Source organism: Pseudophryne corroboree, chromosome 12 (genome assembly GCF_028390025.1).
Source record: "Pseudophryne corroboree isolate aPseCor3 chromosome 12, aPseCor3.hap2, whole genome shotgun sequence".
Lineage (NCBI taxonomy): Eukaryota > Metazoa > Chordata > Amphibia > Anura > Myobatrachidae > Pseudophryne > Pseudophryne corroboree.
In genome coordinates this window covers 73,051,943-73,078,639 of record NC_086455.1, presented here as the reverse complement: position 1 = coordinate 73,078,639, position 26,697 = coordinate 73,051,943, and the positions used below count along the sequence as shown (strand labels likewise).

Below are 26,697 nucleotides of genomic sequence, written 5' to 3'. Positions count from 1 at the left end.
ACAGACGATATCCAGATGCGTAGGGACTCCGCTCTCCGGACCAGGCACCAGCGCGAACACCACCTCACCGCGGACGACGGGGGTCTGGAAAGAGAGGGATATGCCGGTTGAGACGTACGCCTGACCTCCGCCTCGAGTACGGGACACGTCAGGGGTAGCCGCGACCTTCACCGGCTGGGCGGAAGGTCATCACTGGCCAATAGGCCTCAGCTACCCAATTCTCACACACTCGCACTCTCGCACGTTGTGTGGTGAGAGGGGGGTCCTCACGTCCGCGAGCAAACCCTCCCGACCGGTATACAGGGGGGGGGATGACAGACAGACAGGCACAGGGTGATACTCACTTCCAACTTGCGGGTCACCTTGATTGTCGCACCTCTCCGCTCCTGTTGGGGCAAGAAGAACAGCCTCCCTACCTGCAGGCTACTCTACGGCTAACAACGATACAGCCAACTACGCCTGCCTAAACAAACTAACTTAAACAACTGGAGGCTACTGGTTCTACCCCAATCAAACAGAGACCGGACTAATTAATCACGTTCACTACCCGGCAAGTCAGTGGAACAATTCCCCGGCCCAACAGTATACCCCGATTTACCAGTCCTACCTTCCAGATGTTGGACACCGGCCGGTGCCTTTGGCTCGCAATGAAGGACGGGGGTCTGGAGCAGACGGTGGCCCACTCCCGACGGCCGGGGGATGGCGACGTGTGGGACGGGAACGTTACTCCACACTTCCAATCCCCTGGGCCATACACCGCGTGGGGCCGGTCGGCTTCAAACAACAGCCACTGATCCCTCAAGAGCTGCTGCACAGCCCACTTCCAGCCGGAGGGGGCGCAGGCAGGAGCCTGAATGAGGGGCGCAGACCGGAGGCCTGGGTGAGGGGCGCAGGCCGGAGGCCTGGGTGAGGGGCACAGGCCGGAGGCCTGGGTGAGGGGCGCAGGCCGGAGGCCTGGGTGAAGGGCGCAGGCCGGAGGCCTGGTATGGGCACAGGCCGGAGGCCTGGTATGGGCACAGGCCGGAGGCCTGGGTGAAGGGCGCAGGCCGGAGGCCTGGTATGGGCACAGGCCGGAGGCCTGCTGTGGGCACAGGCCGGAGGCCTGGTGTGGGCACAGGCCGGAGGCCTGGTGTGGGCACAGGCCGGAGCCTGCCTACTGGGCGCACAGGCCGGAGGCCTGGTGTGGGCACAGGCCGGAGGCCTGGTGTGGGCACAGGCCGGAGGCCTGGTGTGGGCACAGGCCGGAGCCTGCCTACTGGGCGCACAGGCCGACAGGGCCTGACTCTCCCCGCAGGCCTAGTGCCTGTCCCTGGTGCTCTAGGGAGGGTTTATAAATAAGTGGAGGTGGCCCAAGGCCGCCTACCTGTCGCGGAGGGAGAGGCTGCAGCGGGGAGCTTCGTTAGCTCTTTTGCTCTCCACACACTGCAGCACTCTCCGCCGGACTTCCGTCGCTGGTCGCCGTCTTCTGCCTTCCTGCTTGGCTCCGCCGACGTCTTCTCCCGCACCGCCGATGTCTTCTTCTGCTCCGCCGACGTCTTCTTCCGCTGCTCTGCCGCCGCCGCCGGACCCGCTGTCTTCCGCTGGAGCTCTTCTCCCGTCGCCGTCCGCCGCTCGACTGACCGCTCCCGCTCCGCAGCGCCTCTTATATGGCGCTGGGAGCGGGCGGAGCTATGACGCGGCGAGCTCCGATTGGCTCGCCGCGGCGAGCTCCGATTGGTGGCCAAGGCGCGAGCCCTGATTGGCTCGCGCTTGGCGCGCCGTTTGAAATGCGCCGCTGTGATTGGAGGGGCTTGAATCCTTTCGGATGCAAGCCCCTCCAGACTGGGACCTGCCCGCCGCGCCGCCGGGGAGAAGGGGGCAATCCCCTTCACACCAGCACCACGACCCGTCTCCCTAGGTCACAGACGGAACGCGCTTTAATGGTGGGTTCCACCTGGGGGACCCTCTTACGTCCTTCCCGTAGCAGCCACGTGAACCAGGAAAGCGTCTGCGACCGTGTGCCTAAAGCCTGAGAGCCTCCGCTGCAAGTACCCAGGCACAGTCCGCGGGATCTTTGCAATGCTACTTGGGAAGTGATGGCGCCGCAGCACTGAATGTCACACTGCCATAACAGCGCTGCAGCCCTTGAAGCCTTCTTAGAGAGCTTTTCAGGGCTGCCCAGTGCAGACCCCTGTTAAGTGACCTCCTGCTGCAGGCACCAACTCGAAACTGAGCTCACAGTGCCTGGAGGCGGGGTTATAGAGGAGGCCTAAAGCTTTAGCCTGTTGGTCAGTAGCGGATCTTGCCACGAGCAAGCAGGACTTTTGCCCGGGGCGCCGCCTTCCGGAGGGCGCCGCACCACGGCAAGATCTGCTGCTGCTGTGCCCCCCCGCTGCCGCTGCCCGGTGTCCCGCTGCCCGCTGTGAAGGGAAACTAGACGTGTCCTTCGTGGAGAGGACCTTTTCTGTAATGATGTGCGGTGCGCGTTGACGTCATCGCGCACCGCACAGCAAAGGTCCTCTCCACGAAGGGAACTAGACGCGTAGCGTCTAGTTTTCCTTCGTGGAGAGGACCTTTGCTGTGCGGTGCGCGATAACGTCATCGCGCACCGCACATCATTTCAGCGGCGCTACTACTGTACAGGGGGCGTAACTGACCACGCCCCCTGTATGAAGCCACGCCCCTATGACCCCCCCCCCCGGGGCGCAAAAAGCCCCTGAGCCGGCCCTGCTGTTGGTGCCTCTGGATCAAGATCCACTCTACACCCCGATTTTTCCCTAGGGAAACCAATGTAACCTGCTGTAGAAAACCAATGTTAAATATTGTGTGTGTGGTCATTTTAGTACTCGTCCCCCTTCCTCCTGTCAGCACTCCACATTCATAGATGCCTTCCAAAGCGTCCTCTACTACTAGCCACTAAGGTCAGACTCAGTACCAATACATTGGCCCTCATTCCGAGTTGTTCGCTCGTTCTTTTTCATCGCATCGCAGTGAAAATCCGCTTAGTACGCATGCGCAAAGTTCGCACTGCGACTGCGCCAAGTAACTTTACTATGAAGAAAGTATTTTTACTCACGGCTTTTTCTTCGCTCCGGCGATCGTAATGTGATTGACAGGAAATGGGTGTTACTGGGCGGAAACACGGCGTTTCAGGGGCGTGTGGCTGAAAACGCTACCGTTTCCGGAAAAAACGCAGGAGTGGCCGGAGAAACGGTGGGAGTGCCTGGGCGAACGCTGGGTGTGTTTGTGACGTCAACCAGGAACGACAAGCACTGAACTGATCGCACAGGCAGAGTAAGTCTGGAGCTACTCTGAAACTGCTAAGTAGTTAGTAATCGCAATATTGCGAATACATCGGTCGCAATTTTAAGAAGCTAAGATTCACTCCCAGTAGGCGGCGGCTTAGCGTGTGTAACTCTGCTAAATTCGCCTTGCGACCGATCAACTCGGAATGAGGGCCATTGTTCCATCACAGTTGTACAAACAGGCTGCCATTCATGGCATGACAAAACATAAATGTTTGTGGGGGGTTTTAGTTGATAAACTATATTAAACACTGTTTTATATTGTGCTATGGCTTATTTTTGGGTTTATTAATGAAATTGTTGCTCATAATGAAATATTGACACATTTGCATCTTACTCAATGAAATTACCTAAACCAATACTTATTAGACAGTAAAAAATATGCTTCAGACCAGCCTGACTGCAGGTCTCAGGGTGTGTACACACGGTGAGATTTCTTCTTCCGATTCTGACTATATAGTCAGAATCGGAAGAAAAGTTAGTGCAGATCGCAAGGTGACAGTCACCTTGCGATCCCGATTCGATGCCGATGCGCGGTCCCGCGCGGTCGGCATCGAAAGAAAAGATAGACTGTGCAGGCAAGTCAATTTTGACCTTGGGTGTGTACACATGGTGAGATTCGGGCTATGCCGATTCTCACTATGCAACAGGGGCCGGGTCAAAATTGACACTTAGCCAAAATCGCACATAGCCAGTATCGCAAGCACACTCATTATGTGCTTGCGATACTGACTATGTGCCGACCCGGCCCCTGTCGCATAGTGAGAATCGGGCATAGCCGGAATCTCACCATGTGTACACACCCTCAGAGTTAATTTTTCTTCCTGGATGACTTTTTAAAGTTGGTTCTATTAATTCTGCCTGTAAATCAATCATTGTGAATCCTTAAATGAGTCCCATTGTTTTACAGTGTGATGGGTAAAGGGAATTTAGAACATTGGATTTGTAAGTTCATAATATATGTTTAAAACAAAGATATGGGTCCCTCTATGAATATGTTACCAAGTTTACACTACCACCTGCACCTGAAACAGAATTACGAAACTACATGGTCAATTTCTTTTTGGAGACTTTATCATTTACTTTTAATTAGGACCATGAGCAAGCTTTATGAGGATCCAGAGTGGTCACAGATCCAGATATCTGAGTCAATAAAGACAGCTAAGGATCATGTGACGAGGACGAAAATGAGCACTTTTTCAATGGAGAGGATGAAATACTATCGCAGGGAGCTCCAACAGGCATCTACAGATGGTCAGAAAACCTCATTCACCGACCTCTGGGGGCTGATGATTGAATCCATGTTCCATGATGGGGTAAGAAGCATTGAACTTGCTAATAGGGAAATATTGGATTTCATACATTGGATGTACATTAAGACAAATGTACAGAAGTTCTATGATTCACTTATGAAGTAGGTAAGCCGTTAATAGTCTAATGACCTTGCAATGTAACCTCACTCAGAAATGGTTTCAGTACCACAAAGGAATAGCATCACTAACAATATAGCCTTGCTAGTATGTTTTTATACCATGACAATATCACTGTCCTAATTGATACTGACAATGATGTGGCTTAGCATCTTCTGTAGAGCTACAGGGACATCTGCTGGCTATTTAATGGAACTATAAAGATCACTACATAAATAGGACATGAAAATGAAAAGAGGGTTTTTGGTTCTCACCATTAAATCCATTTCTCTTAGTCCATCTGGGGAACACTGGCAACTCTGGGGTTAAGAGGGCACAGTAAAGAGCTGGCATATGAACGTAAACTTGTTTGGAACTAAGCGCTCGCCTCTACATCTTATCAGCCTAGGATTCAGTTTCAACTTAACAACATACTTGCCAACATTCTGGCTGCTCTCTGCGGGAGAGAGCAGCCAGGTCGGCTTAGCAGGGGGGCAGGGGAGGGATGTGACGTGGGGAGGAGGTGGACCGGAGGCGGGACGGGGGTGGAGCAGGGTTGGGATGGGGCGGAGTTACCGTGGCACATCCTTTAAGCCACGTCCCCCGCTCTGTAATGCCACTATCCCCGGCATTACACTGCAGGGAGCGTGGCTATGATGACGCAATTCAGCAAGAATCACGTCATCAACTGCCCGGACCGCCCACTTTACACACTAAGTGGGCGGATGGGCAGGGGGACCACTGATTCCGGGAGACTTGCCTGCTCTTCCGTGGGGCCGGGAGGGTCACCCGATTTTCGGGAGCCTCCCGGCCATTCCGAGAGGGTAGGCAAGTATGCTTAACAAAGCCCATAATCCAAATGTATGATAGCCTGATACAAAGAAACACTTAAACCAGAGCCACACTCAAAACTTGGAGTGAACAGAACCATTGTGAACAAAAATAGGGTGGGAGCGCAGTGCCCCCCAGATAGACTCAGAGAAACTGATTTTCTCTTTTACCCATGCTGGGGAACGCTGGCAATAATGTAGATGTTCTAAAGCATAGGCAAACGCTGTTTAAGGGACAATGCAGAGCTGCTGCACATGCCCAGTGGTAGCAGATTCTTCTACTAAGTTTGATGTGTATATGGATCTGAGTACTCAATCAGTGCACTGGACCAGAGAGTAGCTACTAGGTAGAGGAGACAGGAGACTTACCATGAGGTGGGAGAATGTGTGCTTAGAAAGCGCAGTACTGGTTCTATTATGTTTGTGTATTTATTTATTATGGTATGTTTCTCCTTTTCTTGACTTATTTATAGTATTTAAATGCTTGATACAGCTTATACTATATTTCATACAGTATCCCATGTATAAAAAGACCAATATTTACATTAATGTCCAGGATCATTACTAGGTTCTTCTACCGCTCCGCCAGACTTCCGCAGTAGGAGATTGTGGACTGCAATTGGAAACCCCCTCTAGAAATCCTGCATTTGCGACTGTAAAGCGTACTAGTATCTCTAGTCACAAACACATTGAACTTGTAGAATTTGGTGAAAGTATGAATAGAGGATCAGGTGTCAGACCTATGCAATTGCTCCACAGTTGCATAGTGTAATGCCACCCAAGAGGTGCTCACCAATCTGGTAGAATCAGCCACACAGGTAGTTGTTTCAAGATGTATGCATGACAAATAGTAGCTGTGATCCATCTTGCCACTGATTATTGTGCTGCAGGCCAACCCCATTTGTGAGCATCATTCAATATTAGAAGACTGACAGTCTTCCGCAACAGTGATAATCTATCCATAGAGCAGAGGTTCCCAAACTGTGTGCCGTGGCTCCCTGGGGTGCCTCGGGACACCTGCAGGGGTGCCCTGGGTTGGTGGTCCAGGACCAATTCAAATTATTCATGGTCAATATAATAGGCAAAACCAGTGCTGGTGGCTGCCAGTCATAAAATATGTGGCCAAACAGAAGCAAATCTTGTCCCTCACCACACAACTGACCCTAAGGATGACATATAAACACGATCTACTTAATGTAATATTTCTTTCTAAATTTCTCAATAAGAAATTTTTGGCCTAGGGGTGCCGTGAAAAAAATTCTGATATTCTAGGGCGCCGTGATTCAAAAAAGTTTGGAAACCACTGCCATAGAGAGATCCTCAAGGCCAAAACACATTGAGGAGGGATAAGTCATTTCCACTGCCTCAGGTCCAAATGTTGGATGAGCAATGTAGGAGACAATACCACTGGTGGCTTTGCAAGTATCCGCTGTGTACAAATTCCGCAGTATCTGTTGCATCAAACATTTATGTTATCTCTAACCTCCAGTGGTGCCTGAGCCTGACCCTAACCTCCAGTCTCTGCAGCCTAACCTTAACCCCCACCCCATCACCCCCAGGTGGCACTTAAATCTAACCCCCCACTCCCCAGACCCTAACCTGCCTGCTATACTTAAGGTTGGGATTCTGGCGTCGGCATTCTGACAGGTGTCGGTTTTTCAACTGCCAGGATCTCAACAGGCGGTATCTTAGCCGCGTCCCGTACTAAAATAGCAAGAAACTATCTAGTGTACCCCACAAAGGGCTGAGAATGTAACTCTCAGATTGAGCCTAAGTATACTTAGATTAGCTGGAAGGTTAAGTGTATATATGGCACAGTGTGCTAGTGAGTAATAGAGGCTTCATTCACAGCTTTTATTTTGCTCTTACAGAGAAACGAGAGCAAGCTTTCCGATCAACAAGCGGCCTTGGAAAAGGGGCAGAATCCGTTACCCATTTACCTTGCTATGAATGTTAAACAGAACACTATCAGCACCCTGGATTTCAAAGGTACCCACAATATAGGACCTCTAAGTCATAGCTGACGTTTGTCACACATGCCAGTGAAATATGAAATGCTGAAGCGTTTTCTGTTCTTTCTAGTAGAGAACCTATTGTGGGTGGTACAGGCTTCCTGTAAAGCAAGAAAAAACTGTTGTTATTTATGAAGAACATGAATTCAGTTAATAAAACTGATGCTTGTTATCTTTTATCTCAGCCCAAAGAGGATGTTAGAATATTGGTATGGGAATGCTGGAAGTTATTAGAGAACATGGAACACACAGCAAGGTATTAAAGGATATGATAGGGTAAACCATACTTGGTGTCACACAAAGGATAAATCTCTACTTATACAAGCTCTCAGTTGTGGCAGGAGTTACATAGAGGCTATGTAAGTTCACAATAAGTCACAATGTTGGAGCAATGTATCTATTAAAAAGTGGATATATAAAATCCCAAACAGAAAGCAAGGTGGCCTCCAGCGATGCAGCTTCCACAATCTTGGCTGTGAGCAGAATTCAGGAGCAAGTTGAATTGTCCCCTCTGCAATATTTCCAGAATCAGGCTCTTTCTCAGCCTCACAGCTACTGACACTCTCCCTCATGCCTCATTATTTGTCACCTAGATTGCGGTAATCTACTTCTTAGTTCTTACTGGCCTTCCAACCCCCGCCTCATCCCTCTCCACTCTTTCCTTAACTCTGCTGTCTGTCTCTTTTTCCTCTCTCAACACTCTACCTCTGCTGCTCCTCTCTACCAGTCACTCCACTGGCTCCATATCCCCCTTGTAATCAAATCAAATCTCCTTCTTTCACCCCAGTCACAACTCTCTTCCGTACATCTCCAGCCTCATTCCCTCACATAATCCCTCATGCCCCCTCGCTCTGCTAGTGACTGCCACCTCTCTTCCTCCCTGATCACCTCTACCCACTCTCATATCCAGGATTTCTCCATGGCTACTCACATCTTCTGGAATAATCCCCCCCCCCCTCACACACACACACACACACACACACACACACACACACACACACACACACACACACACACACACACAAACACAGACACTTTGTCAGACTCTTATCTAGCCACCCAACTTGCAAACGTGCCCTTAACTCTCAGTTTCTGTTTGTAGCCTAACTCTGCCCTCTTACTCTGTCTGTTTGTTCCTACTGTGTCCACCCATATTATCCTTAGATTGTAAGCTCCTATGAACAAATAATATTCGACTGGCAACCTCCAATGGTCAGGAGTAGAAAAATACCACGTCTTGGAGAGAGATAAAATACCAACAAATCAGCTCCTAACTATCATGATACAGGCCGTGTTTGAACAATGACAGTTGTAAGCGGGTTGGTTGGTACTTTATCTCCATTCAGGGCTTAGTACATAAACCGCTAAATCATATTCTGAGTTCTGACAGAGCATTAGCAGCCAGGATTAGTTTGAAGCCGGGACAGAAGTTTAACATAGTTTAACAAGATCTCTCCCTTTTACATAAATCATCTGTAAAGATCAATATTTGAACATTTGGGATGCATGTTCCTCAGGAGAAAGTCCCAACAATTCATCTCTATAACTGTGAGGGATACTACTGATTTTTTTTTTATAGTAATGACAAACTGTTTTGGTAAAGTTAAGTTTAACATTGATTCATGACACCAACGTCCCCATCCATAGCACTGCCTCTTCGGTGATGGGGTCTTCAAGAAATATGTGATAAAGTGAAATGAGTATTAAAAAAATTAATTAATAAAGTGTGAAACCTATTTAATAGTTGACATGTGTGATTTCAGAGTGGTGTGAGTTTACCCCATATGAAGTAGGACTCATGAAATACGGTGCTTTCATCCGGACAGAGGACTTTGGAAGTGAATTCTACATGGGAAGATTGATGAAAAAACACCCAGAGCCTCGTATTTGCTATCTGCAAGGTACCACTCAGTGTTTGTGCTTTCTTTGTCTCCACATACAAATGTAACACACAAGTCATGTAAATATATGTATAAGTCAATAATATCTGTATACAGGGTAAGTTCTGATGCCATCACTTGTCACAATATACTGCCACTGTTGAACCTTTCAAGGCATCTAAAGGTGATTAATACAGGAGTATTCCGCATGCTATTGCCCAAGTTTCTATGGTTTCCAAAATTATTCCATATTACACTACGTAAGCCTCTGTTACTCTTCAATCCCATCCTCATCCTATTTGTGTTAAAGAGCAGGAAGAATCTGAGATCAAGAAAATTCTTAAATCCAACATATGTTATGGAGTCCTCAACTTCCTGATTGACTGGAAAGGCTTTGGTACTGAAGAACATGCTTGGGCTAAGTCTGAAGACATTCATTTCCTAAGGGGATTTAAAAAAAATCCTGATAAGCCACGTTGGGGTGTGCACAGTCCACCCCTGAGGGGGATGGGAGGGGTTAATGACATGGCAACTAGCCAGGTAGTGACTGTCTGCTTGCGGTAGTGGGACCTCCATCATCACTACTGTGGCTGGTCTGTGATGTGCAACCAATGGCTCTCTACTGCTTACATCTGCAGTAGATCCGGGCTGTGTACAGCACCTATTTCCAGTTGTCCTGAGTGCTACAGGTATGGCTTCTAGGGGCAGGCACACAGCACTACAGGGAAGAACTGTTTCAGCTCTAACCAATTACATTAGCTTGTCATGAAGTTTGATTGCCCTACCTGTATAAACGTACTCTGTACACCATACTAGTGCCAGAGTATCAGGTCTCATGACTGTTCTCCAGTGTTACTTCCAGTATTGCATTCTGATTGATCCTCTGTATATCAAGCCCGGCCTGTCTATCGTTGTAATTCTCTGCCTGTGACCATAACTTGTCTTTCTGTTTTGCACATCCACTTATGACTCTGACCTAGCTTGGACTACTACATTGATTCTGTACTTGTAACCCTGATCTTGGCGGGTGTGGTATGCAAGGTCGACAGCAACTAGGTTGACCACTATTGGTCGACAGGGTCTGTAGGTCGACAGGTCAAAAGGGCAACATTAATTTTTTTATGTTTTTTTTGGTGTTGTTTTCTCCGTACAGTGACGGGGAACACCAATTAGTGCACCGTGTCCCCTCGCATGGCTTACTGCGCTCGTTATGCTTTGGGCAAGGTGCCTCAATGCGCTCTGCACAGGTTACTGTTCCCAATCGTAGTCCACATGGATCGTTAAGTATGAAAAAGGTCAGAAAAAGAAAAAAATTGTGAAAAACTCATGTCGACCTTTTGACCTAGAACATGTCAACCTAGAGGCCCTGTCGACCTAGTTACTGTTGACCAATAGTAGTCGACCTAGTTACTGTCGACCAATAGTAGTCGACCTAGTTACTGTCGACCTAGAGACCAGATCCCACCTTGGTTTGTCCAACCATCCATCTGTCCTCTGATTCTCTAGCACTCCTACAGAATCACCTCTAGGAGGCACTGCAGGGCCACGAACCTGTGGATTCTCAGTAGTTAAGTCCACCCTGCCTTGCAATATTTCAGGCTGAAAACCCAGAGTCAATATTTCAGAAGTGTGACAAAGACCCTGATTTTTTATTACAATTTCCACTGTGCTTTTTAGAATGGACTGGTGGCCTCTTGTACTGGGAAGCATTAATTTTCTTTTGGCTCTGCCATAGAGGTTATAGTCCTGCACTGAACTGACTGAGTCTGGTTCAATTTATAATGGAGGAACTCGATGATGAGGGTGTCCTTGTTTTAGTGCAGACCAGCCCAGTCAGTGTAGCTTGCTGATGCTTACCACTTTAGCCGGGGGGAGACCCATACTTGTTGTTTTCTGTTTTAATGGGAATGAGCCCAAGCAGTATAGCGCTGGTAATGGTTATTGATTTTCAGGAGTGGGGGGAGGATTCGTAATTGGTTTTGTTTTAAATATTATCAACTTTTGCCCTGCGCTAAGGAATAAGTTGATGATGACTGCCAGGTATGCATCTATACGCCAGACATGCTGAATGTCGTGCCTTTGTGCTTGATATTAGATTGCTCATATTTTAATATACATGCAGCTGCAAACAAAAACAAAAAACCTCTGAAAAAACGTCCCTCTATTTATACACAAGGTGCCATGAGGACTGAGCTTGGGAACCACCTGCATAGGGTATTAACAGGCCAGACTTTAAGGATATCCATGCTTAAGCACAGGTAACCTAATACGTCAGTCAGTTTTATGAAACCATCTGAGCACAATCATGGATATCCTTCAAATCTGGACAGTGAGGAAGCCTTGAGGGACGAGTTTTAGAAACCCTGCCCTATGCATATAGTAAGAGGCATATTCAGAGTCAGCTACAAGTATGGATAGTCATCTGTATTCAGAAATGGACAATGCCTCGCCCCATCCATCCGCAGAAGTAGCTTTCATGACCATCAGCATGCAGTTGCACCAGCTCTATACCTATATTTATAAGTATATAACAATAATTTGGAAGTGTTGTACCTATCTGACTGATGTGTTACTGTTTCTTTGTTTAGGTTTATGGGGAAATGTCTTCTCCTTGAATTTAGTGGACACCTGGTATCTTACTACACAACTGGACACCTTCTGGGACACTTGGGTCAAAGACAGAATTAAGGATATTGGTGCGATATTTAAAATAATTATTCATATTTGATTGGCTTGTATGCAGTAATGTTCTCTAACGCTGTTGGAACTGACTAGGGTAGTCATTCCGAGTTGATCGCTCGCTAGCAGTTTTTAGCAGCCGTGCAAACGTTATGCCGCCGCCCACTGGGAGTGTATTTTAGCTTAGCAGAAGTGCGAACGAAAGGATCGCAGAGCGGCTACAAATTTTTTTTTTGTGCAGTTTCAGAGTAGCTCAAAACCTACTCAGCGCTTGCGATCACTTCAGACTGTTCAGTTCCTGTTTTTTAATGTCACAAATCCGCCCAGCGTTCGCCCAGCCACGCCTGCGTTTTTCCTGGCATGCCTGCGTTTTTCCTAATACTCCCTGAAAACGGTCAGTTGACACCCAGAAACGCCCACTTCATGTCAATCACACTGCGCCCACCAGTGCGACTGAAATGCTTCGCTAGACCCTGTGCAAAACTACATCGTTCATTGTGCCCGTACGACGTGTGTGCGCATTGCGCCACATACTCATGCGCAGAACAGCCGTTTTTTAGCCTGATTGCTACGCTGCAACCAACTGCAGCTAGCGATCAACTCGGAATGACCACCTAGATTTCCTCTGTTGAGAAAATACAGCAGATTTTAGTAACACGTACAGTCCTCTCACTGCATAGGGTCTACTTCAATAAGCAAATAAACGTTTTAGTGTTCAACTGGTGTTTCTTAACCAAAACATGTTCAATATATACCAAATTGTTACCAGAACAGGTAAAATTGTGATCCAAGACAGTGTTACTATGCATCTTTTTTCAGGGGATTGGGTGGGGTTTCTATGGACAGGACAGATGGTGAGCGGTGGTCCTGGAGCAGATGCTGCTTGGTCACTTGCAGAGAACACAGTGAGAATGGCCGGTGCTGAGCTGAGTGAGTTCCAGTAGTAAGGCTCAGTGCGCTGCAAATCTTGGAGGTAGGACTTTGAAGAAGTAATCAATTGGCAGGAGAGGCTGCATGCATTTGTGGAGCAAGGAAGGTAGGTGGGAGAGTAAAGGAAGATAAAGTCAGATGTGTAAATGGTAGAGGAATGGGTGAGGGCTTTGTACGTGAGTGTAAGAAGGTTGATTTGGATCCGGAAAGGGGAATGGGAGCCAGTGTAGGGCTTGTATTCTTTATAATGATTTAGTGGTTTGTCTGGAGTACTAAGATGCTGGAGAGCACTGTCTGGAGTAATGAGGCGCTAGAATGTGGGTGGTTGGGTGCATTGGAGTAATGATGCAGCTGGGTTCCAGGTTTGGAGTGACAATGCATGGGGGTGCCCGGTGTGGAGTAGTGAGAGGGTTGGGAGGGTGCTGAGATGAGACTTTTCCCTGGGTGAAAGAACTCCTAACTTCCTTACTGTTAATGTGTATAATTGATCCTGATTATCCGATTGTTGAAATTTGTAAGCACTTGGGGCAGTCTTGCACAAGGATAGTAACAGTTCAGTTGAACATGATCCACAGGGGCAACCCCCGGTGGGCCCTCCTGCCTGCACCCCCCCCCCCCACCTCCTTCTCTAGAGATTAGATTCCATACTATGCACTTGAATTATACATTATACATATGCAGGGCCGGTTCTAGACCTTGTGGCGCCCTGGCTAAAGTTTCCTGTGGTGGTCCCCCCCCCACCTTCAGGTAAAATACAGTTGGTGAACGCCGAGGGCGCACGCCCCAAATCAGGGGCATCGCTTCTTCATAGTGATGGGGTGTGGCTTATATATATGAAGGGGCGTGGCTTATTCATATGAAGGGCGTGGTTTATTCATAGGGAAGGTATCCCCCTGTACTTGTGCCCGCTGTAGCTGTGCCCCCAGTAGCTGTACCCCCAGCAACTGTGCCCCCAGTAGCTGTACCCCCCAGTTAATTTCCCTCCAGTAGCTGTTCCCCCTGTAGCAGTGCTCCCTTTAGTAGTGCCCCTTGTAGCTGTGCCCCCAGTAGCAGTGCCCCCAGTATGTGCCCCCAGTAGTTGTGCCCCTGTACTTGTGCCCCCTGTAGATTTGCCTCCAGTAGCTGTGCCCTCAGTTAATTTACCCCCAGTGGCTGTTCCCCCTGTAGCAGTGCCCCTAGTAGTTGTGCCCCCTGTAGCAGTGTCCCTTGTAGCTGTGCCCCCAGTAGCTGTGCCCCCAGTAGCTGTTCCCCCCTGTAGCAGTGCCCCCAGCATGTGCCCCCTGTAGATCTGCCCCCAGTAGCTGTGCCTCCTATATGTGCCCCTGTAGTAGTGCCCCCAGTATGTGCCCGCTGTAGTAGCGCCGCTTTGAAACTCTAAAACAAAAAACACTTACCAGCCTCACTCCTGCTTCCAGACCGCTGCTGCTGCTGTCTCTGGACGCCGGCTCCGCTCTATGAGATAGACGTCATGACGTCTCTCCCATAGCAGCGCCGCACTGACACTAGGGGTCAATTTTGACCTCTAGCGTCAGTCAGCGACGCCAGCAGCAGCGGGCGCACACGGCGCTCATTGCAGCCGGGGAGCGGGGAGGGAGGGTGGATTAGTAGCGGCTCATGCCACGGCGCCCTCAGGGTATCGGCGCCCCGGGCAAAAGCAAAAAATAGCAGCGCTAATGTGATAATAACACATATGAAGGATTGAGTGATAAAAACTTCACATTTCATATATTAGCAAATTGTGCCACATTAAAAACATATATACCAAGCTCATAAATCAAATGAGTTGGAAACTGAGGGTCTCAATGTAACTGCCTATAATGATATAGTCCGTTCCTATAAAATAAACTGGATTTGCAGATGGGTGAATTGTGTGGGAGTGGGCTGACAACGCAGTCTTGCCAAACAACTGTGCATATCCGGACCAAGACTGGACTTTGATCTGAGCAGAAAAATCGTGGTGACTAAAGCTTTGGAGTTTACCAACTTTCACCCCCAAAAGAGGACACCGTATTAAAATGAGGACCCCACAATTGGACACTTGAATCATATCAAAGATATCCAAGGGACTACACCTCTAGCGGTTCTGGTAAAGTTGTTTGGCAAGACTGCGTTGTCAGTCCACTCCCACACAATTCACGCATCTGCAAATCCAGTTTGTTTTATAGGAACGGACTATGGGGGTAATTCCAAGTTGATCACAGCAGGACATTTTTTAGCAGTTGGGCAAAACCATGTGCACTGCAGGGGAGGCAGATATAACATGTGCAGAAAGAGTTAGATTTGGGTGGGTTATTTTGTTTCTGTGCAGGGTAAATACTGGCTGCTCTATTTTTACACTGAAAATTAGATTGCAGATTGAACTCACCACACCCAAATCTAACTCTCTTTGCACAAGTTACATTTGCCTCCACTGCAGTGCACATGGTTTTGCCCAACTGCTAAAAAATTTCCTGCTGCGATCAACTTGGAATTACCCCCCATATCATTATAGGCAGTTACATTGAGACCCTCAGTTTCCAATTCATTTGATTTATGAGCTTGGTATATATGTTTTTAATGTGGCACAATTTGCTAATATATGAAATGTGAAGTTTTTATCACTCAATCCTTTATATGTGTTATTATCACATTAGTGCTGCTATTTTTTGTTTCTTTCTCTTTTGTTCTGTTTGGGTGTGACTACCCCAAAAGGTTTAGCAGCAGCATTAGAGTTGCAGCACCGTTAGCGCCCGAACATATACCGTTTGTTAAAAGTTGTTTTTGCGCCCCGGGCAAAAAGCCTGCTTGCCCGTGGCAAGAGCCGATACTGTATATACACACAAGTAGTTAGTTGCTATCCCGTCCTTTTACAATCATGAGACATGTACCATTCCCCGCAGCGCCCCCTGCAGGGAACATTAGGAAACAGGGGTCAGAGTGTTGCTCCGATATCACAACTGCTCACATGTTATTGTTCCATGCCAAGTAACAGTGATGTAACATGGATTGACCTGATGACGCACGGATTACGAACACCTGTTACTTGCAGGAGGTACTTTCCAGCGGTAAACATCCACATTATTTATGTGTTACTTGTTTATGCATTACCAGAGACCAGGTGCTGCCGTCAGAAAGCGCTGTTGTTAGTTCTCATTAGATTAGTACAGTAAGTTACAGGCAGCAGACGCTAGATGGCGCTGGCCCTGCTCCTCAGTGCAGAGTTACAGGCAGCAGACACTAGATGGCGCTGTACCTTCTCCTCAGTGCAGAGTTACAGGCAGCAGACGCTAGATGGCGCTGTACCTTCTCCTCAGTACAGAGTTACAGGCAGCAGACGCTAGATGGCGCTGTACCTTCTCCTCAGTACAGAGTTACAGGCAGCAGACGCTAGATGGCGCTGTACCTTCTCCTCAGTACAGAGTTACAGGCAGCAGACGCTAGATGGCGCTGGTCCATCTCCTCAGTGCAGAGTTACAGGCAGCAAACGCTAGATGGCGCTGTACCTTCTCAGTGCAGAGTTACAGGCAGCAGACGTTAGATGGCGCTGTACCTTCTCCTCAGTGCAGAGTTACAGGCAGCAAACGCTAGATGGCGCTGTACCTTCTCAGTGTACAGTTACAGGAAGCAGACGCTAGTACTGTATTTACACACAAGTAGTTAGTTTCTATCCCGTCCTTTTACAATCATGAGACATGTACCCTTCCCCGGAGCGCCCCCTGCCGGGAACACTGGGAAACAGGGGTCAGAGTGTTGCTCCGATATCACAACTGCTCACATGTTATTGTTCCATGCCAAGTAACAGTGATGTAACATGGATTGACTTGATGACGCACGGATTACGTACACCTGTTACTTGCAGGAGGTACTTTCCAGCGGTAAACATCCACATTATTTATGTGTTACTTGTTTATGCATTACCAGACACCAGGTGCTGCCGTCAGAAAGCGCTGTTGTTAGTTCTCATTAGATTAGTACAGTAAGTTACAGGCAGCAGACGCTAGATGGCGCTGTACCTTCTCCTCAGTACAGAGTTACAGGCAGCAGACGCTAGATGGCGCTGGTCCATCTCCTCAGTGCAGAGTTATAGGCAGCAGACGCTAGATGGCGCTGTACCTTTTCCTCAGTACAGTTACAGGCAGCAGATGCCAGATGGCGCTGTACCTTCTCCTCAGTACAGAGTTACAGGCAGCAGACGCTAGATGGCGCTGTACCTTCTCCTCAGTACAGTTACAGGCAGCAGACGCTAGATGGTGCTGGTCCATCTCCTCAGTGCAGAGTTACAGGCATCAGACGCTAGATGGCGCTGTACCTTCTCCTCAGTACAGAGTTACAGGCAGCAGACGCTAGATGGCGCTGTACCTTCTCCTCAGTACAGTTACAGGCAGCAGACGCTAGATGGTGCTGGTCCATCTCCTCAGTGCAGAGTTACAGAGAGCAGACGCTAGATGGCGCTGGTCAGATGGAGATGCCTCAGTGCAGTTACAGGCAGCAGACGCTAGATGGCGCTGTACCTTCTCCTCAGTACAGAGTTACAGGCAGCAGACACTAGATGGCGCTGGTCCATCTCCTCAGTGCAGAGTTACAGGCAGCAGACGCTAGATGGCGCTGTACCTTCTCCTCAGTACAGAGTTACAGGCAGCAGATGCCAGATGGCGCTGGTCTATCTTCTCGGTGTAGAGTTACAGGCAGCAGACGCTAGATGGCGCTGTACCTTCTCCTCAGTACAGAGTTACAGGCAGCAGACGCTAGATGGCGCTGGTCCATCTCCTCAGTGCAGAGTTACAGGCAGCAAACGCTAGATGGCGCTGTACCTTCTCAGTGTACAGTTACAGGAAGCAGACGCTAGTACTGTATTTACACTCAAGTAGTTAGTTTCTATCCCGTCCTTTTACAATCATGAGACATGTACCCTTCCCCGGAGCGCCCCCTGCCGGGAACACTGGGAAACAGGGGTCAGAGTGTTGCTCCGATATCACAACTGCTCACATGTTATTGTTCCATGCCAAGTAACAGTGATGTAACATGGATTGACTTGATGACGCACGGATTACGTACACCTGTTACTTGCAGGAGGTACTTTCCAGCAGTAAACATCCACATTATTTATGTGTTACTTGTTTATGCATTACCAGACACCAGGTGCTGCCGTCAGAAAGCGCTGTTGTTAGTTCTCATTAGATTAGTACAGTAAGTTACAGGCAGCAGACGCTAGATGGCGCTGTACCTTCTCCTCAGTACAGAGTTACAGGCAGCAGACGCTAGATGGCGCTGGTCCATCTCCTCAGTGCAGAGTTATAGGCAGCAGACGCTAGATGGCGCTGTACCTTTTCCTCAGTACAGTTACAGGCAGCAGATGCCAGATGGCGCTGTACCTTCTCCTCAGTACAGTTACAGGCAGCAGACGCTAGATGGCGCTGGTCCATCTCCTCAGTGCAGAGTTACAGGCAGCAGACGCTAGATGGCGCTGCACCTTCTCCTCAGTACAGAGTTACAGGCAGCAGACGCTAGATGGCGCTGTACCTTCTCCTCAGTACAGTTACAGGCAGCAGACGCTAGATGGCGCTGGTCCATCTCCTCAGTGCAGAGTTACAGGCAGCAGACGCTAGATGGCGCTGTACCTTCTCCTCAGTACAGAGTTACAGGCAGCAGACGCTAGATGGCGCTGTACCTTCTCCTCAGTACAGTTACAGGCAGCAGACGCTAGATGGTGCTGGTCCATCTCCTCAGTGCAGAGTTACAGGCAGCAGACGCTAGATGGCGCTGGTCCATCTCCTCAGTGCAGAGTTACAGGCAGCAGACGCTAGATGGCGCTGTACCTTCTCCTCAGTACAGAGTTACAGGCAGCAGACGCTAGATGGCGCTGTACCTTCTCCTCAGTACAGTTACAGGCAGCAGACGCTAGATGGTGCTGGTCCATCTCCTTAGTGCAGAGTTACAGAGAGCAGACGCTAGATGGCGCTGGTCAGATGGAGATGCCTCAGTGCAGTTACAGGCAGCAGACGCTAGATGGCGCTGTACCTTCTCCTCAGTACAGAGTTACAGGCAGCAGACGCTAGATGGCGCTGGTCCATCTCCTCAGTGCAGAGTTACAGGCAGCAGACGCTAGATGGCGCTGTACCTTCTCCTCAGTACAGAGTTACAGGCAGCAGATGCCAGATGGCGCTGGTCTATCTTCTCGGTGTAGAGTTACAGGCAGCAGACGCTAGATGGCGCTGTACCTTCTCCTCAGTACAGAGTTACAGGCAGCAGACGCTAGATGGCGCTGGTCCATCTCCTCGGTGCAGAGTTATAGGCAGCAGACGCTAGATGGCGCAGTACCTTTTCCTCAGTACAGTTACAGGCAGCAGATGCCAGATGGCGCTGTACCTTCTCCTCAGTACAGAGTTACAGGCAGCAGACGCTAGATGGCGCTGGTCCATCTCCTCAGTGCAGAGTTACAGGCAGCAGACGCTAGATGGCGCTGTACCTTCTCCTCAGTACAGAGTTACAGGCAGCAGACGCTAGATGGCGCTGTACCTTCTCCTCAGTACAGTTACAGGCAGCAGACGCTAGATGGTGCTGGTCCATCTCCTCAGTGCAGAGTTACAGAGAGCAGACGCTAGATGGCGCTGGTCAGATGGAGATGCCTCAGTGCAGTTACAGGCAGCAGACGCTAGATGGCGCTGTACCTTCTCCTCAGTACAGAGTTACAGGCAGCAGACGCTAGATGGCGCTGGTCCATCTCCTCAGTGCAGAGTTACAGGCAGCAGACGCTAGATGGCGCTGTACCTTCTCCTCAGTACAGAGTTACAGGCAGCAGACGCTAGATGGCGCTGTACCTTCTCCTCAGTACAGTTACAGGCAGCAGACGCTAGATGGTGCTGGTCCATCTCCTCAGTGCAGAGTTACAGAGAGCAGACGCTAGATGGCGCTGGTCAGATGGAGATGCCTCAGTGCAGTTACAGGCAGCAGACGCTAGATGGCGCTGTACCTTCTCCTCAGTACAGAGTTACAGGCAGCAGACGCTAGATGGCGCTGGTCCATCTCCTCAGTGCAGAGTTACAGGCAGCAGACGCTAGATGGCGCTGTACCTTCTCCTCAGTACAGAGTTACAGGCAGCAGATGCCAGATGGCGCTGGTCTATCTTCTCGGTGTAGAGTTACAGGCAGCAGACGCTAGATGGCGCTGTACCTTCTCCTCAGTACAGAGTTACAGGCAGCAGACGCTAGATGGCGCTGGTCCATCTCCTCAGTGCAGAGTTACAGGCAGCAAACGCTAGATGGCGCTGTACCTTCTCAGTGTACAGTTACAGGAAGCAGACGCTAGTACTGTATTTACACTCAAGTAGTTAGTTTCTATCCCGTCCTTTTACAATCATGAGACATGTACCCTTCCCCGGAGCGCCCCCTGCCGGGAACACTGGGAAACAGGGGTCAGAGTGTTGCTCCGATATCACAACTGCTCACATGTTATTGTTCCATGCCAAGTAACAGTGATGTAACATGGATTGACTTGATGACGCACGGATTACGTACACCTGTTACTTGCAGGAGGTACTTTCCAGCGGTAAACATCCACATTATTTATGTGTTACTTGTTTATGCATTACCAGACACCAGGTGCTGCCGTCAGAAAGCGCTGTTGTTAGTTCTCATTAGATTAGTACAGTAAGTTACAGGCAGCAGACTCTAGATGGCGCTGGCCCTGCTCCTCAGTGCAGAGTTACAGGCAGCAGACACTAGATGGCGCTAGTCCATCTCCTCAGTGCAGAGTTATAGGCAGCAGACGCTAGATGGCGCTGTACCTTCTCTTCAGTACAGTTACAGGCAGCAGACGCTAGATGGCGCTGGTCCATCTCCTCAGTGCAGAGTTACAGAGAGCAGACGCTAGATGGCGCTGTACCTTCTCCTCAGTACAGTTACAGGCAGCAGACGCTAGATGGCGCTGTACCTTCTCCTCAGTACAGTTACAGGCAGCAGACGCTAGATGGCGCTGGTCCATCTCCTCAGTGCAGAGTTACAGAGAGCAGACGCTAGATGGCGCTGGTCAGATGGAGATGCCTCAGTGCAGTTACAGGCAGCAGACGCTAGATGGCGCTGTACCTTCTCCTCAGTACAGAGTTACAGGCAGCAGACGCTAGATGGCGCTGGTCCATCTCCTCAGTGCAGAGTTATAGGCAGCAGACGCTAGATGGCGCTGTACCTTCTCCTCAGTACAGTTACAGGCAGCAGACGCTAGATGGCGCTGTACCTTCTCCTCAGTACAGTTACAGGCAGCAGACGCTAGATGGCGCTGGTCCATCTCCTCAGTGCAGAGTTACAGAGAGCAGACGCTAGATGGCGCTGGTCAGATGGAGATGCCTCAGTGCAGTTACAGGCAGCAGACGCTAGATGGCGCTGTACCTTCTCCTCAGTACAGATTTACAGGCAGCAGACGCTAGATGGCGCTGGTCCATCTTCTCAGTGCAGAGTTACAGACAGCAGACGCCAGATGGCGCTGGTCCATCTTCTTGGTGTAGAGTTACAGGCAGCAGACGCTATATGGCGCTGTACCTTATCCGCATTAGAGTTACAGGCAGCAGACACTAGATGGCGCTGGTCCATCTCCTCAGTGCAGAGTTATAGGCAGCAGACGCTAGATGGCGCTGGTCCATCTCAGTACAGAGTTACAGGCAGCAGAAGCTTGATGGCGCTGGTCTATATTCTCAGTGCAGTTACAGGCAGCAAACGCTAGATGGCGCTGGTCCATCTCCTCAGTGCAGAGTTACAGGCAGCAAACGCTAGATGGCGCTGGTCCATCTCCTCAGTGCAGTTACAGGCAGCAAACACTAGATGGCGCTGGTCCATCTCCTCAGTGCAGAGTTACAGGCAGCAAACGCTAGATGGCGCTGGTCCATCTCCTCAGTGCAGTTACAGGCAGCAGACGCTAGATGGCGCTGTACCTTCTCCGTACAGAGTTACAAGCAGCAGACGCTGTACCTTCTCCTCAGTACAGAGTTACAGGCAGCAGACGCTAGATGGCGGTGTTCCTTCTCAGTACAGAGTTACAGGCAGCAGACACTAGATGGCGCTGTACCTTCTCAGTGCAGAGTTACAGGCAGCAGACGCTAGATGGCGCTGTACCTTCTCCTCAGTACAGAGTTATAGGCAGCAGACGCTAGATGGCGCTGTACCTTCTCCTCAGTACAGTTACAGGCAGCAGACGCTAGATGGCGCTGTACCTTCTCCTCAGTACAGTTACAGGCAGCAGACGCTAGATGGTGCTGGTCCATCTCCTCAGTGCAGAGTTACAGAGAGCAGACGCTAGATGGCGCTGGTCAGATGGAGATGCCTCAGTGCAGTTACAGGCAGCAGACGCTAGATGGCGCTGTACCTTCTCCTCAGTACAGAGTTACAGGCAGCAGACGCTAGATGGCGCTGGTCCATCTCCTCAGTGCAGAGTTACAGGCAGCAGACGCTAGATGGCGCTGTACCTTCTCCTCAGTACAGAGTTACAGGCAGCAGATGCCAGATGGCGCTGGTCTATCTTCTCGGTGTAGAGTTACAGGCAGCAGACGCTAGATGGCGCTGTACCTTCTCCTCAGTACAGAGTTACAGGCAGCAGACGCTAGATGGCGCTGGTCCATCTCCTCAGTGCAGAGTTACAGGCAGCAAACGCTAGATGGCGCTGTACCTTCTCAGTGTACAGTTACAGGAAGCAGACGCTAGTACTGTATTTACACTCAAGTAGTTAGTTTCTATCCCGTCCTTTTACAATCATGAGACATGTACCCTTCCCCGGAGCGCCCCCTGCCGGGAACACTGGGAAACAGGGGTCAGAGTGTTGCTCCGATATCACAACTGCTCACATGTTATTGTTCCATGCCAAGTAACAGTGATGTAACATGGATTGACTTGATGACGCACGGATTACGTACACCTGTTACTTGCAGGAGGTACTTTCCAGCGGTAAACATCCACATTATTTATGTGTTACTTGTTTATGCATTACCAGACACCAGGTGCTGCCGTCAGAAAGCGCTGTTGTTAGTTCTCATTAGATTAGTACAGTAAGTTACAGGCAGCAGACTCTAGATGGCGCTGGCCCTGCTCCTCAGTGCAGAGTTACAGGCAGCAGACACTAGATGGCGCTGGTCCATCTCCTCAGTGCAGAGTTATAGGCAGCAGACGCTAGATGGCGCTGTACCTTTTCCTCAGTACAGTTACAGGCAGCAGATGCCAGATGGCGCTGTACCTTCTCCTCAGTACAGTTACAGGCAGCAGACGCTAGATGGCGCTGGTCCATCTCCTCAGTGCAGAGTTACAGGCAGCAGACGCTAGATGGCGCTGTACCTTCTCCTCAGTACAGAGTTACAGGCAGCAGACGCTAGATGGCGCTGTACCTTCTCCTCAGTACAGTTTCAGGCAGCAGACGCTAGATGGCGCTGGTCCATCTCCTCAGTGCAGAGTTACAGGCAGCAGACGCTAGATGGCGCTGCACCTTCTCCTCAGTACAGAGTTACAGGCAGCAGACGCTAGATGGCGCTGTACCTTCTCCTCAGTACAGTTTCAGGCAGCAGACGCTAGATGGCGCTGGTCCATCTCCTCAGTGCAGAGTTACAGGCAGCAGACGCTAGATGGCGCTGTACCTTCTCCTCAGTACAGAGTTACAGGCAGCAGACGCTAGATGGCGCTGTACCTTCTCCTCAGTACAGTTACAGGCAGCAGACGCTAGATGGTGCTGGTCCATCTCCTCAGTGCAGAGTTACAGAGAGCAGACGCTAGATGGCGCTGGTCAGATGGAGATGCCTCAGTGCAGTTACAGGCAGCAGACGCTAGATGGCGCTGTACCTTCTCCTCCGTACAGAGTTACAGGCAGCAGACGCTAGATGGCGCTGGTCCATCTCCTCAGTGCAGAGTTACAGGCAGCAGACGCTAGATGGCGCTGTACCTTCTCCTCAGTACAGAGTTACAGGCAGCAGATGCCAGATGGCGCTGGTCTATCTTCTCTGTGTAGAGTTACAGGCAGCAGACGCTAGATGGCGCTGTACCTTCTCCTCAGTACAGAGTTACAGGCAGCAGACGCTAGATGGCGCTGGTCCATCTCCTCAGTGCAGAGTTACAGGCAGCAAACGCTAGATGGCGCTGTACCTTCTCAGTGTACAGTTACAGGAAGCAGACGCTAGTACTGTATTTACACTCAAGTAGTTAGTTTCTATCCCGTCCTTTTACAATCATGAGACATGTACCCTTCCCCGGAGCGCCCCCTGCCGGGAACACTGGGAAACAGGGGTCAGAGTGTTGCTCCGATATCACAACTGCTCACATGTTATTGTTCCATGCCAAGTAACAGTGATGTAACATGGATTGACTTGATGACGCACGGATTACGTACACCTGTTACTTGCAGGAGGTACTTTCCAGCAGTAAACATCCACATTATTTATGTGTTACTTGTTTATGCATTACCAGACACCAGGTGCTGCCGTCAGAAAGCGCTGTTGTTAGTTCTCATTAGATTAGTACAGTAAGTTACAGGCAGCAGATGCTAGATGGCGCTGTACCTTCTCCTCAGTACAGAGTTACAGGCAGCAGACGCTAGATGGCGCTGGTCCATCTCCTCAGTGCAGAGTTATAGGCAGCAGACGCTAGATGGCGCTGTACCTTTTCCTCAGTACAGTTACAGGCAGCAGATGCCAGATGGCGCTGTACCTTCTCCTCAGTACAGTTACAGGCAGCAGACGCTAGATGGCGCTGGTCCATCTCCTCAGTGCAGAGTTACAGGCAGCAGACGCTAGATGGCGCTGTACCTTCTCCTCAGTACAGAGTTACAGGCAGCAGACGCTAGATGGCGCTGTACCTTCTCCTCAGTACAGTTACAGGCAGCAGACGCTAGATGGTGCTGGTCCATCTCCTTAGTGCAGAGTTACTGAGAGCAGACGCTAGATGGCGCTGGTCAGATGGAGATGCCTCAGTGCAGTTACAGGCAGCAGCTGCTAGATGGCGCTGTACCTTCTCCTCAGTACAGAGTTACAGGCAGCAGACGCTAGATGGCGCTGGTCCATCTCCTCAGTGCAGAGTTACAGGCAGCAGACGCTAGATGGCGCTGTACCTTCTCCTCAGTACAGAGTTACAGGCAGCAGATGCCAGATGGCGCTGGTCTATCTTCTCGGTGTAGAGTTACAGGCAGCAGACGCTAGATGGCGCTGTACCTTCTCCTCAGTACAGAGTTACAGGCAGCAGACGCTAGATGGCGCTGGTCCATCTCCTCAGTGCAGAGTTACAGGCAGCAAACGCTAGATGGCGCTGTACCTTCTCAGTGCAGAGTTACAGGCAGCAGACGCTAGATGGCGCTGTACCTTCTCCTCAGTACAGAGTTACAGGCAGCAGATGCCAGATGGCGCTGGTCTATCTTCTCGGTGTAGAGTTACAGGCAGCAGACGCTAGATGGCGCTGTACCTTCTCCTCAGTACAGAGTTACAGGCAGCAGACGCTAGATGGCGCTGGTCCATCTCCTCAGTGCAGAGTTACAGGCAGCAAACGCTAGATGGCGCTGTACCTTCTCAGTGTACAGTTACAGGAAGCAGACGCTAGTACTGTATTTACACTCAAGTAGTTAGTTTCTATCCCGTCCTTTTACAATCATGAGACATGTACCCTTCCCCGGAGCGCCCCCTGCCGGGAACACTGGGAAACAGGGGTCAGAGTGTTGCTCCGATATCACAACTGCTCACATGTTATTGTTCCATGCCAAGTAACAGTGATGTAACATGGATTGACTTGATGACGCACGGATTACGTACACCTGTTACTTGCAGGAGGTACTTTCCAGCAGTAAACATCCACATTATTTATGTGTTACTTGTTTATGCATTACCAGACACCAGGTGCTGCCGTCAGAAAGCGCTGTTGTTAGTTCTCATTAGATTAGTACAGTAAGTTACAGGCAGCAGATGCTAGATGGCGCTGTACCTTCTCCTCAGTACAGAGTTACAGGCAGCAGACGCTAGATGGCGCTGCTCCATCTCCTCGGTGCAGAGTTATAGGCAGCAGACGCTAGATGGCGCAGTACCTTTTCCTCAGTACAGTTACAGGCAGCAGATGCCAGATGGCGCTGTACCTTCTCCTCAGTACAGTTACAGGCAGCAGACGCTAGATGGCGCTGGTCCATCTCCTCAGTGCAGAGTTACAGGCAGCAGACGCTAGATGGCGCTGTACCTTCTCCTCAGTACAGAGTTACAGGCAGCAGACGCTAGATGGCGCTGTACCTTCTCCTCAGTACAGTTACAGGCAGCAGACGCTAGATGGTGCTGGTCCATCTCCTCAGTGCAGAGTTACAGAGAGCAGACGCTAGATGGCGCTGGTCAGATGGAGATGCCTCAGTGCAGTTACAGGCAGCAGACGCTAGATGGCGCTGTACCTTCTCCTCAGTACAGAGTTACAGGCAGCAGACGCTAGATGGCGCTGGTCCATCTCCTCAGTGCAGAGTTACAGGCAGCAGACGCTAGATGGCGCTGTACCTTCTCCTCAGTACAGAGTTACAGGCAGCAGATGCCAGATGGCGCTGGTCTATCTTCTCGGTGTAGAGTTACAGGCAGCAGACGCTAGATGGCGCTGTACCTTCTCCTCAGTACAGAGTTACAGGCAGCAGACGCTAGATGGCGCTGGTCCATCTCCTCAGTGCAGAGTTACAGGCAGCAAACGCTAGATGGCGCTGTACCTTCTCAGTGTACAGTT

At 49.9% G+C, this 26,697-nt stretch overlaps 1 protein-coding gene across 1 annotated transcript in view; it reads left to right on the top strand.

Moving 5' to 3' along the window:
• The window catches only part of LOC134979927 (cytosolic phospholipase A2 delta-like), a 180,918-nt gene that overhangs the window by 92,619 nt on the left and 61,602 nt on the right, over positions 1–26,697 (top strand). The window contains exons 13-16 of the mRNA XM_063946540.1: positions 4,378–4,600; positions 7,395–7,512; positions 9,299–9,436; positions 12,004–12,111. Of these exons, the coding sequence (XP_063802610.1) occupies positions 4,378–4,600; positions 7,395–7,512; positions 9,299–9,436; positions 12,004–12,111 (587 nt within the window). The remainder of the gene's footprint in view (positions 1–4,377; positions 4,601–7,394; positions 7,513–9,298; positions 9,437–12,003; positions 12,112–26,697) is intronic.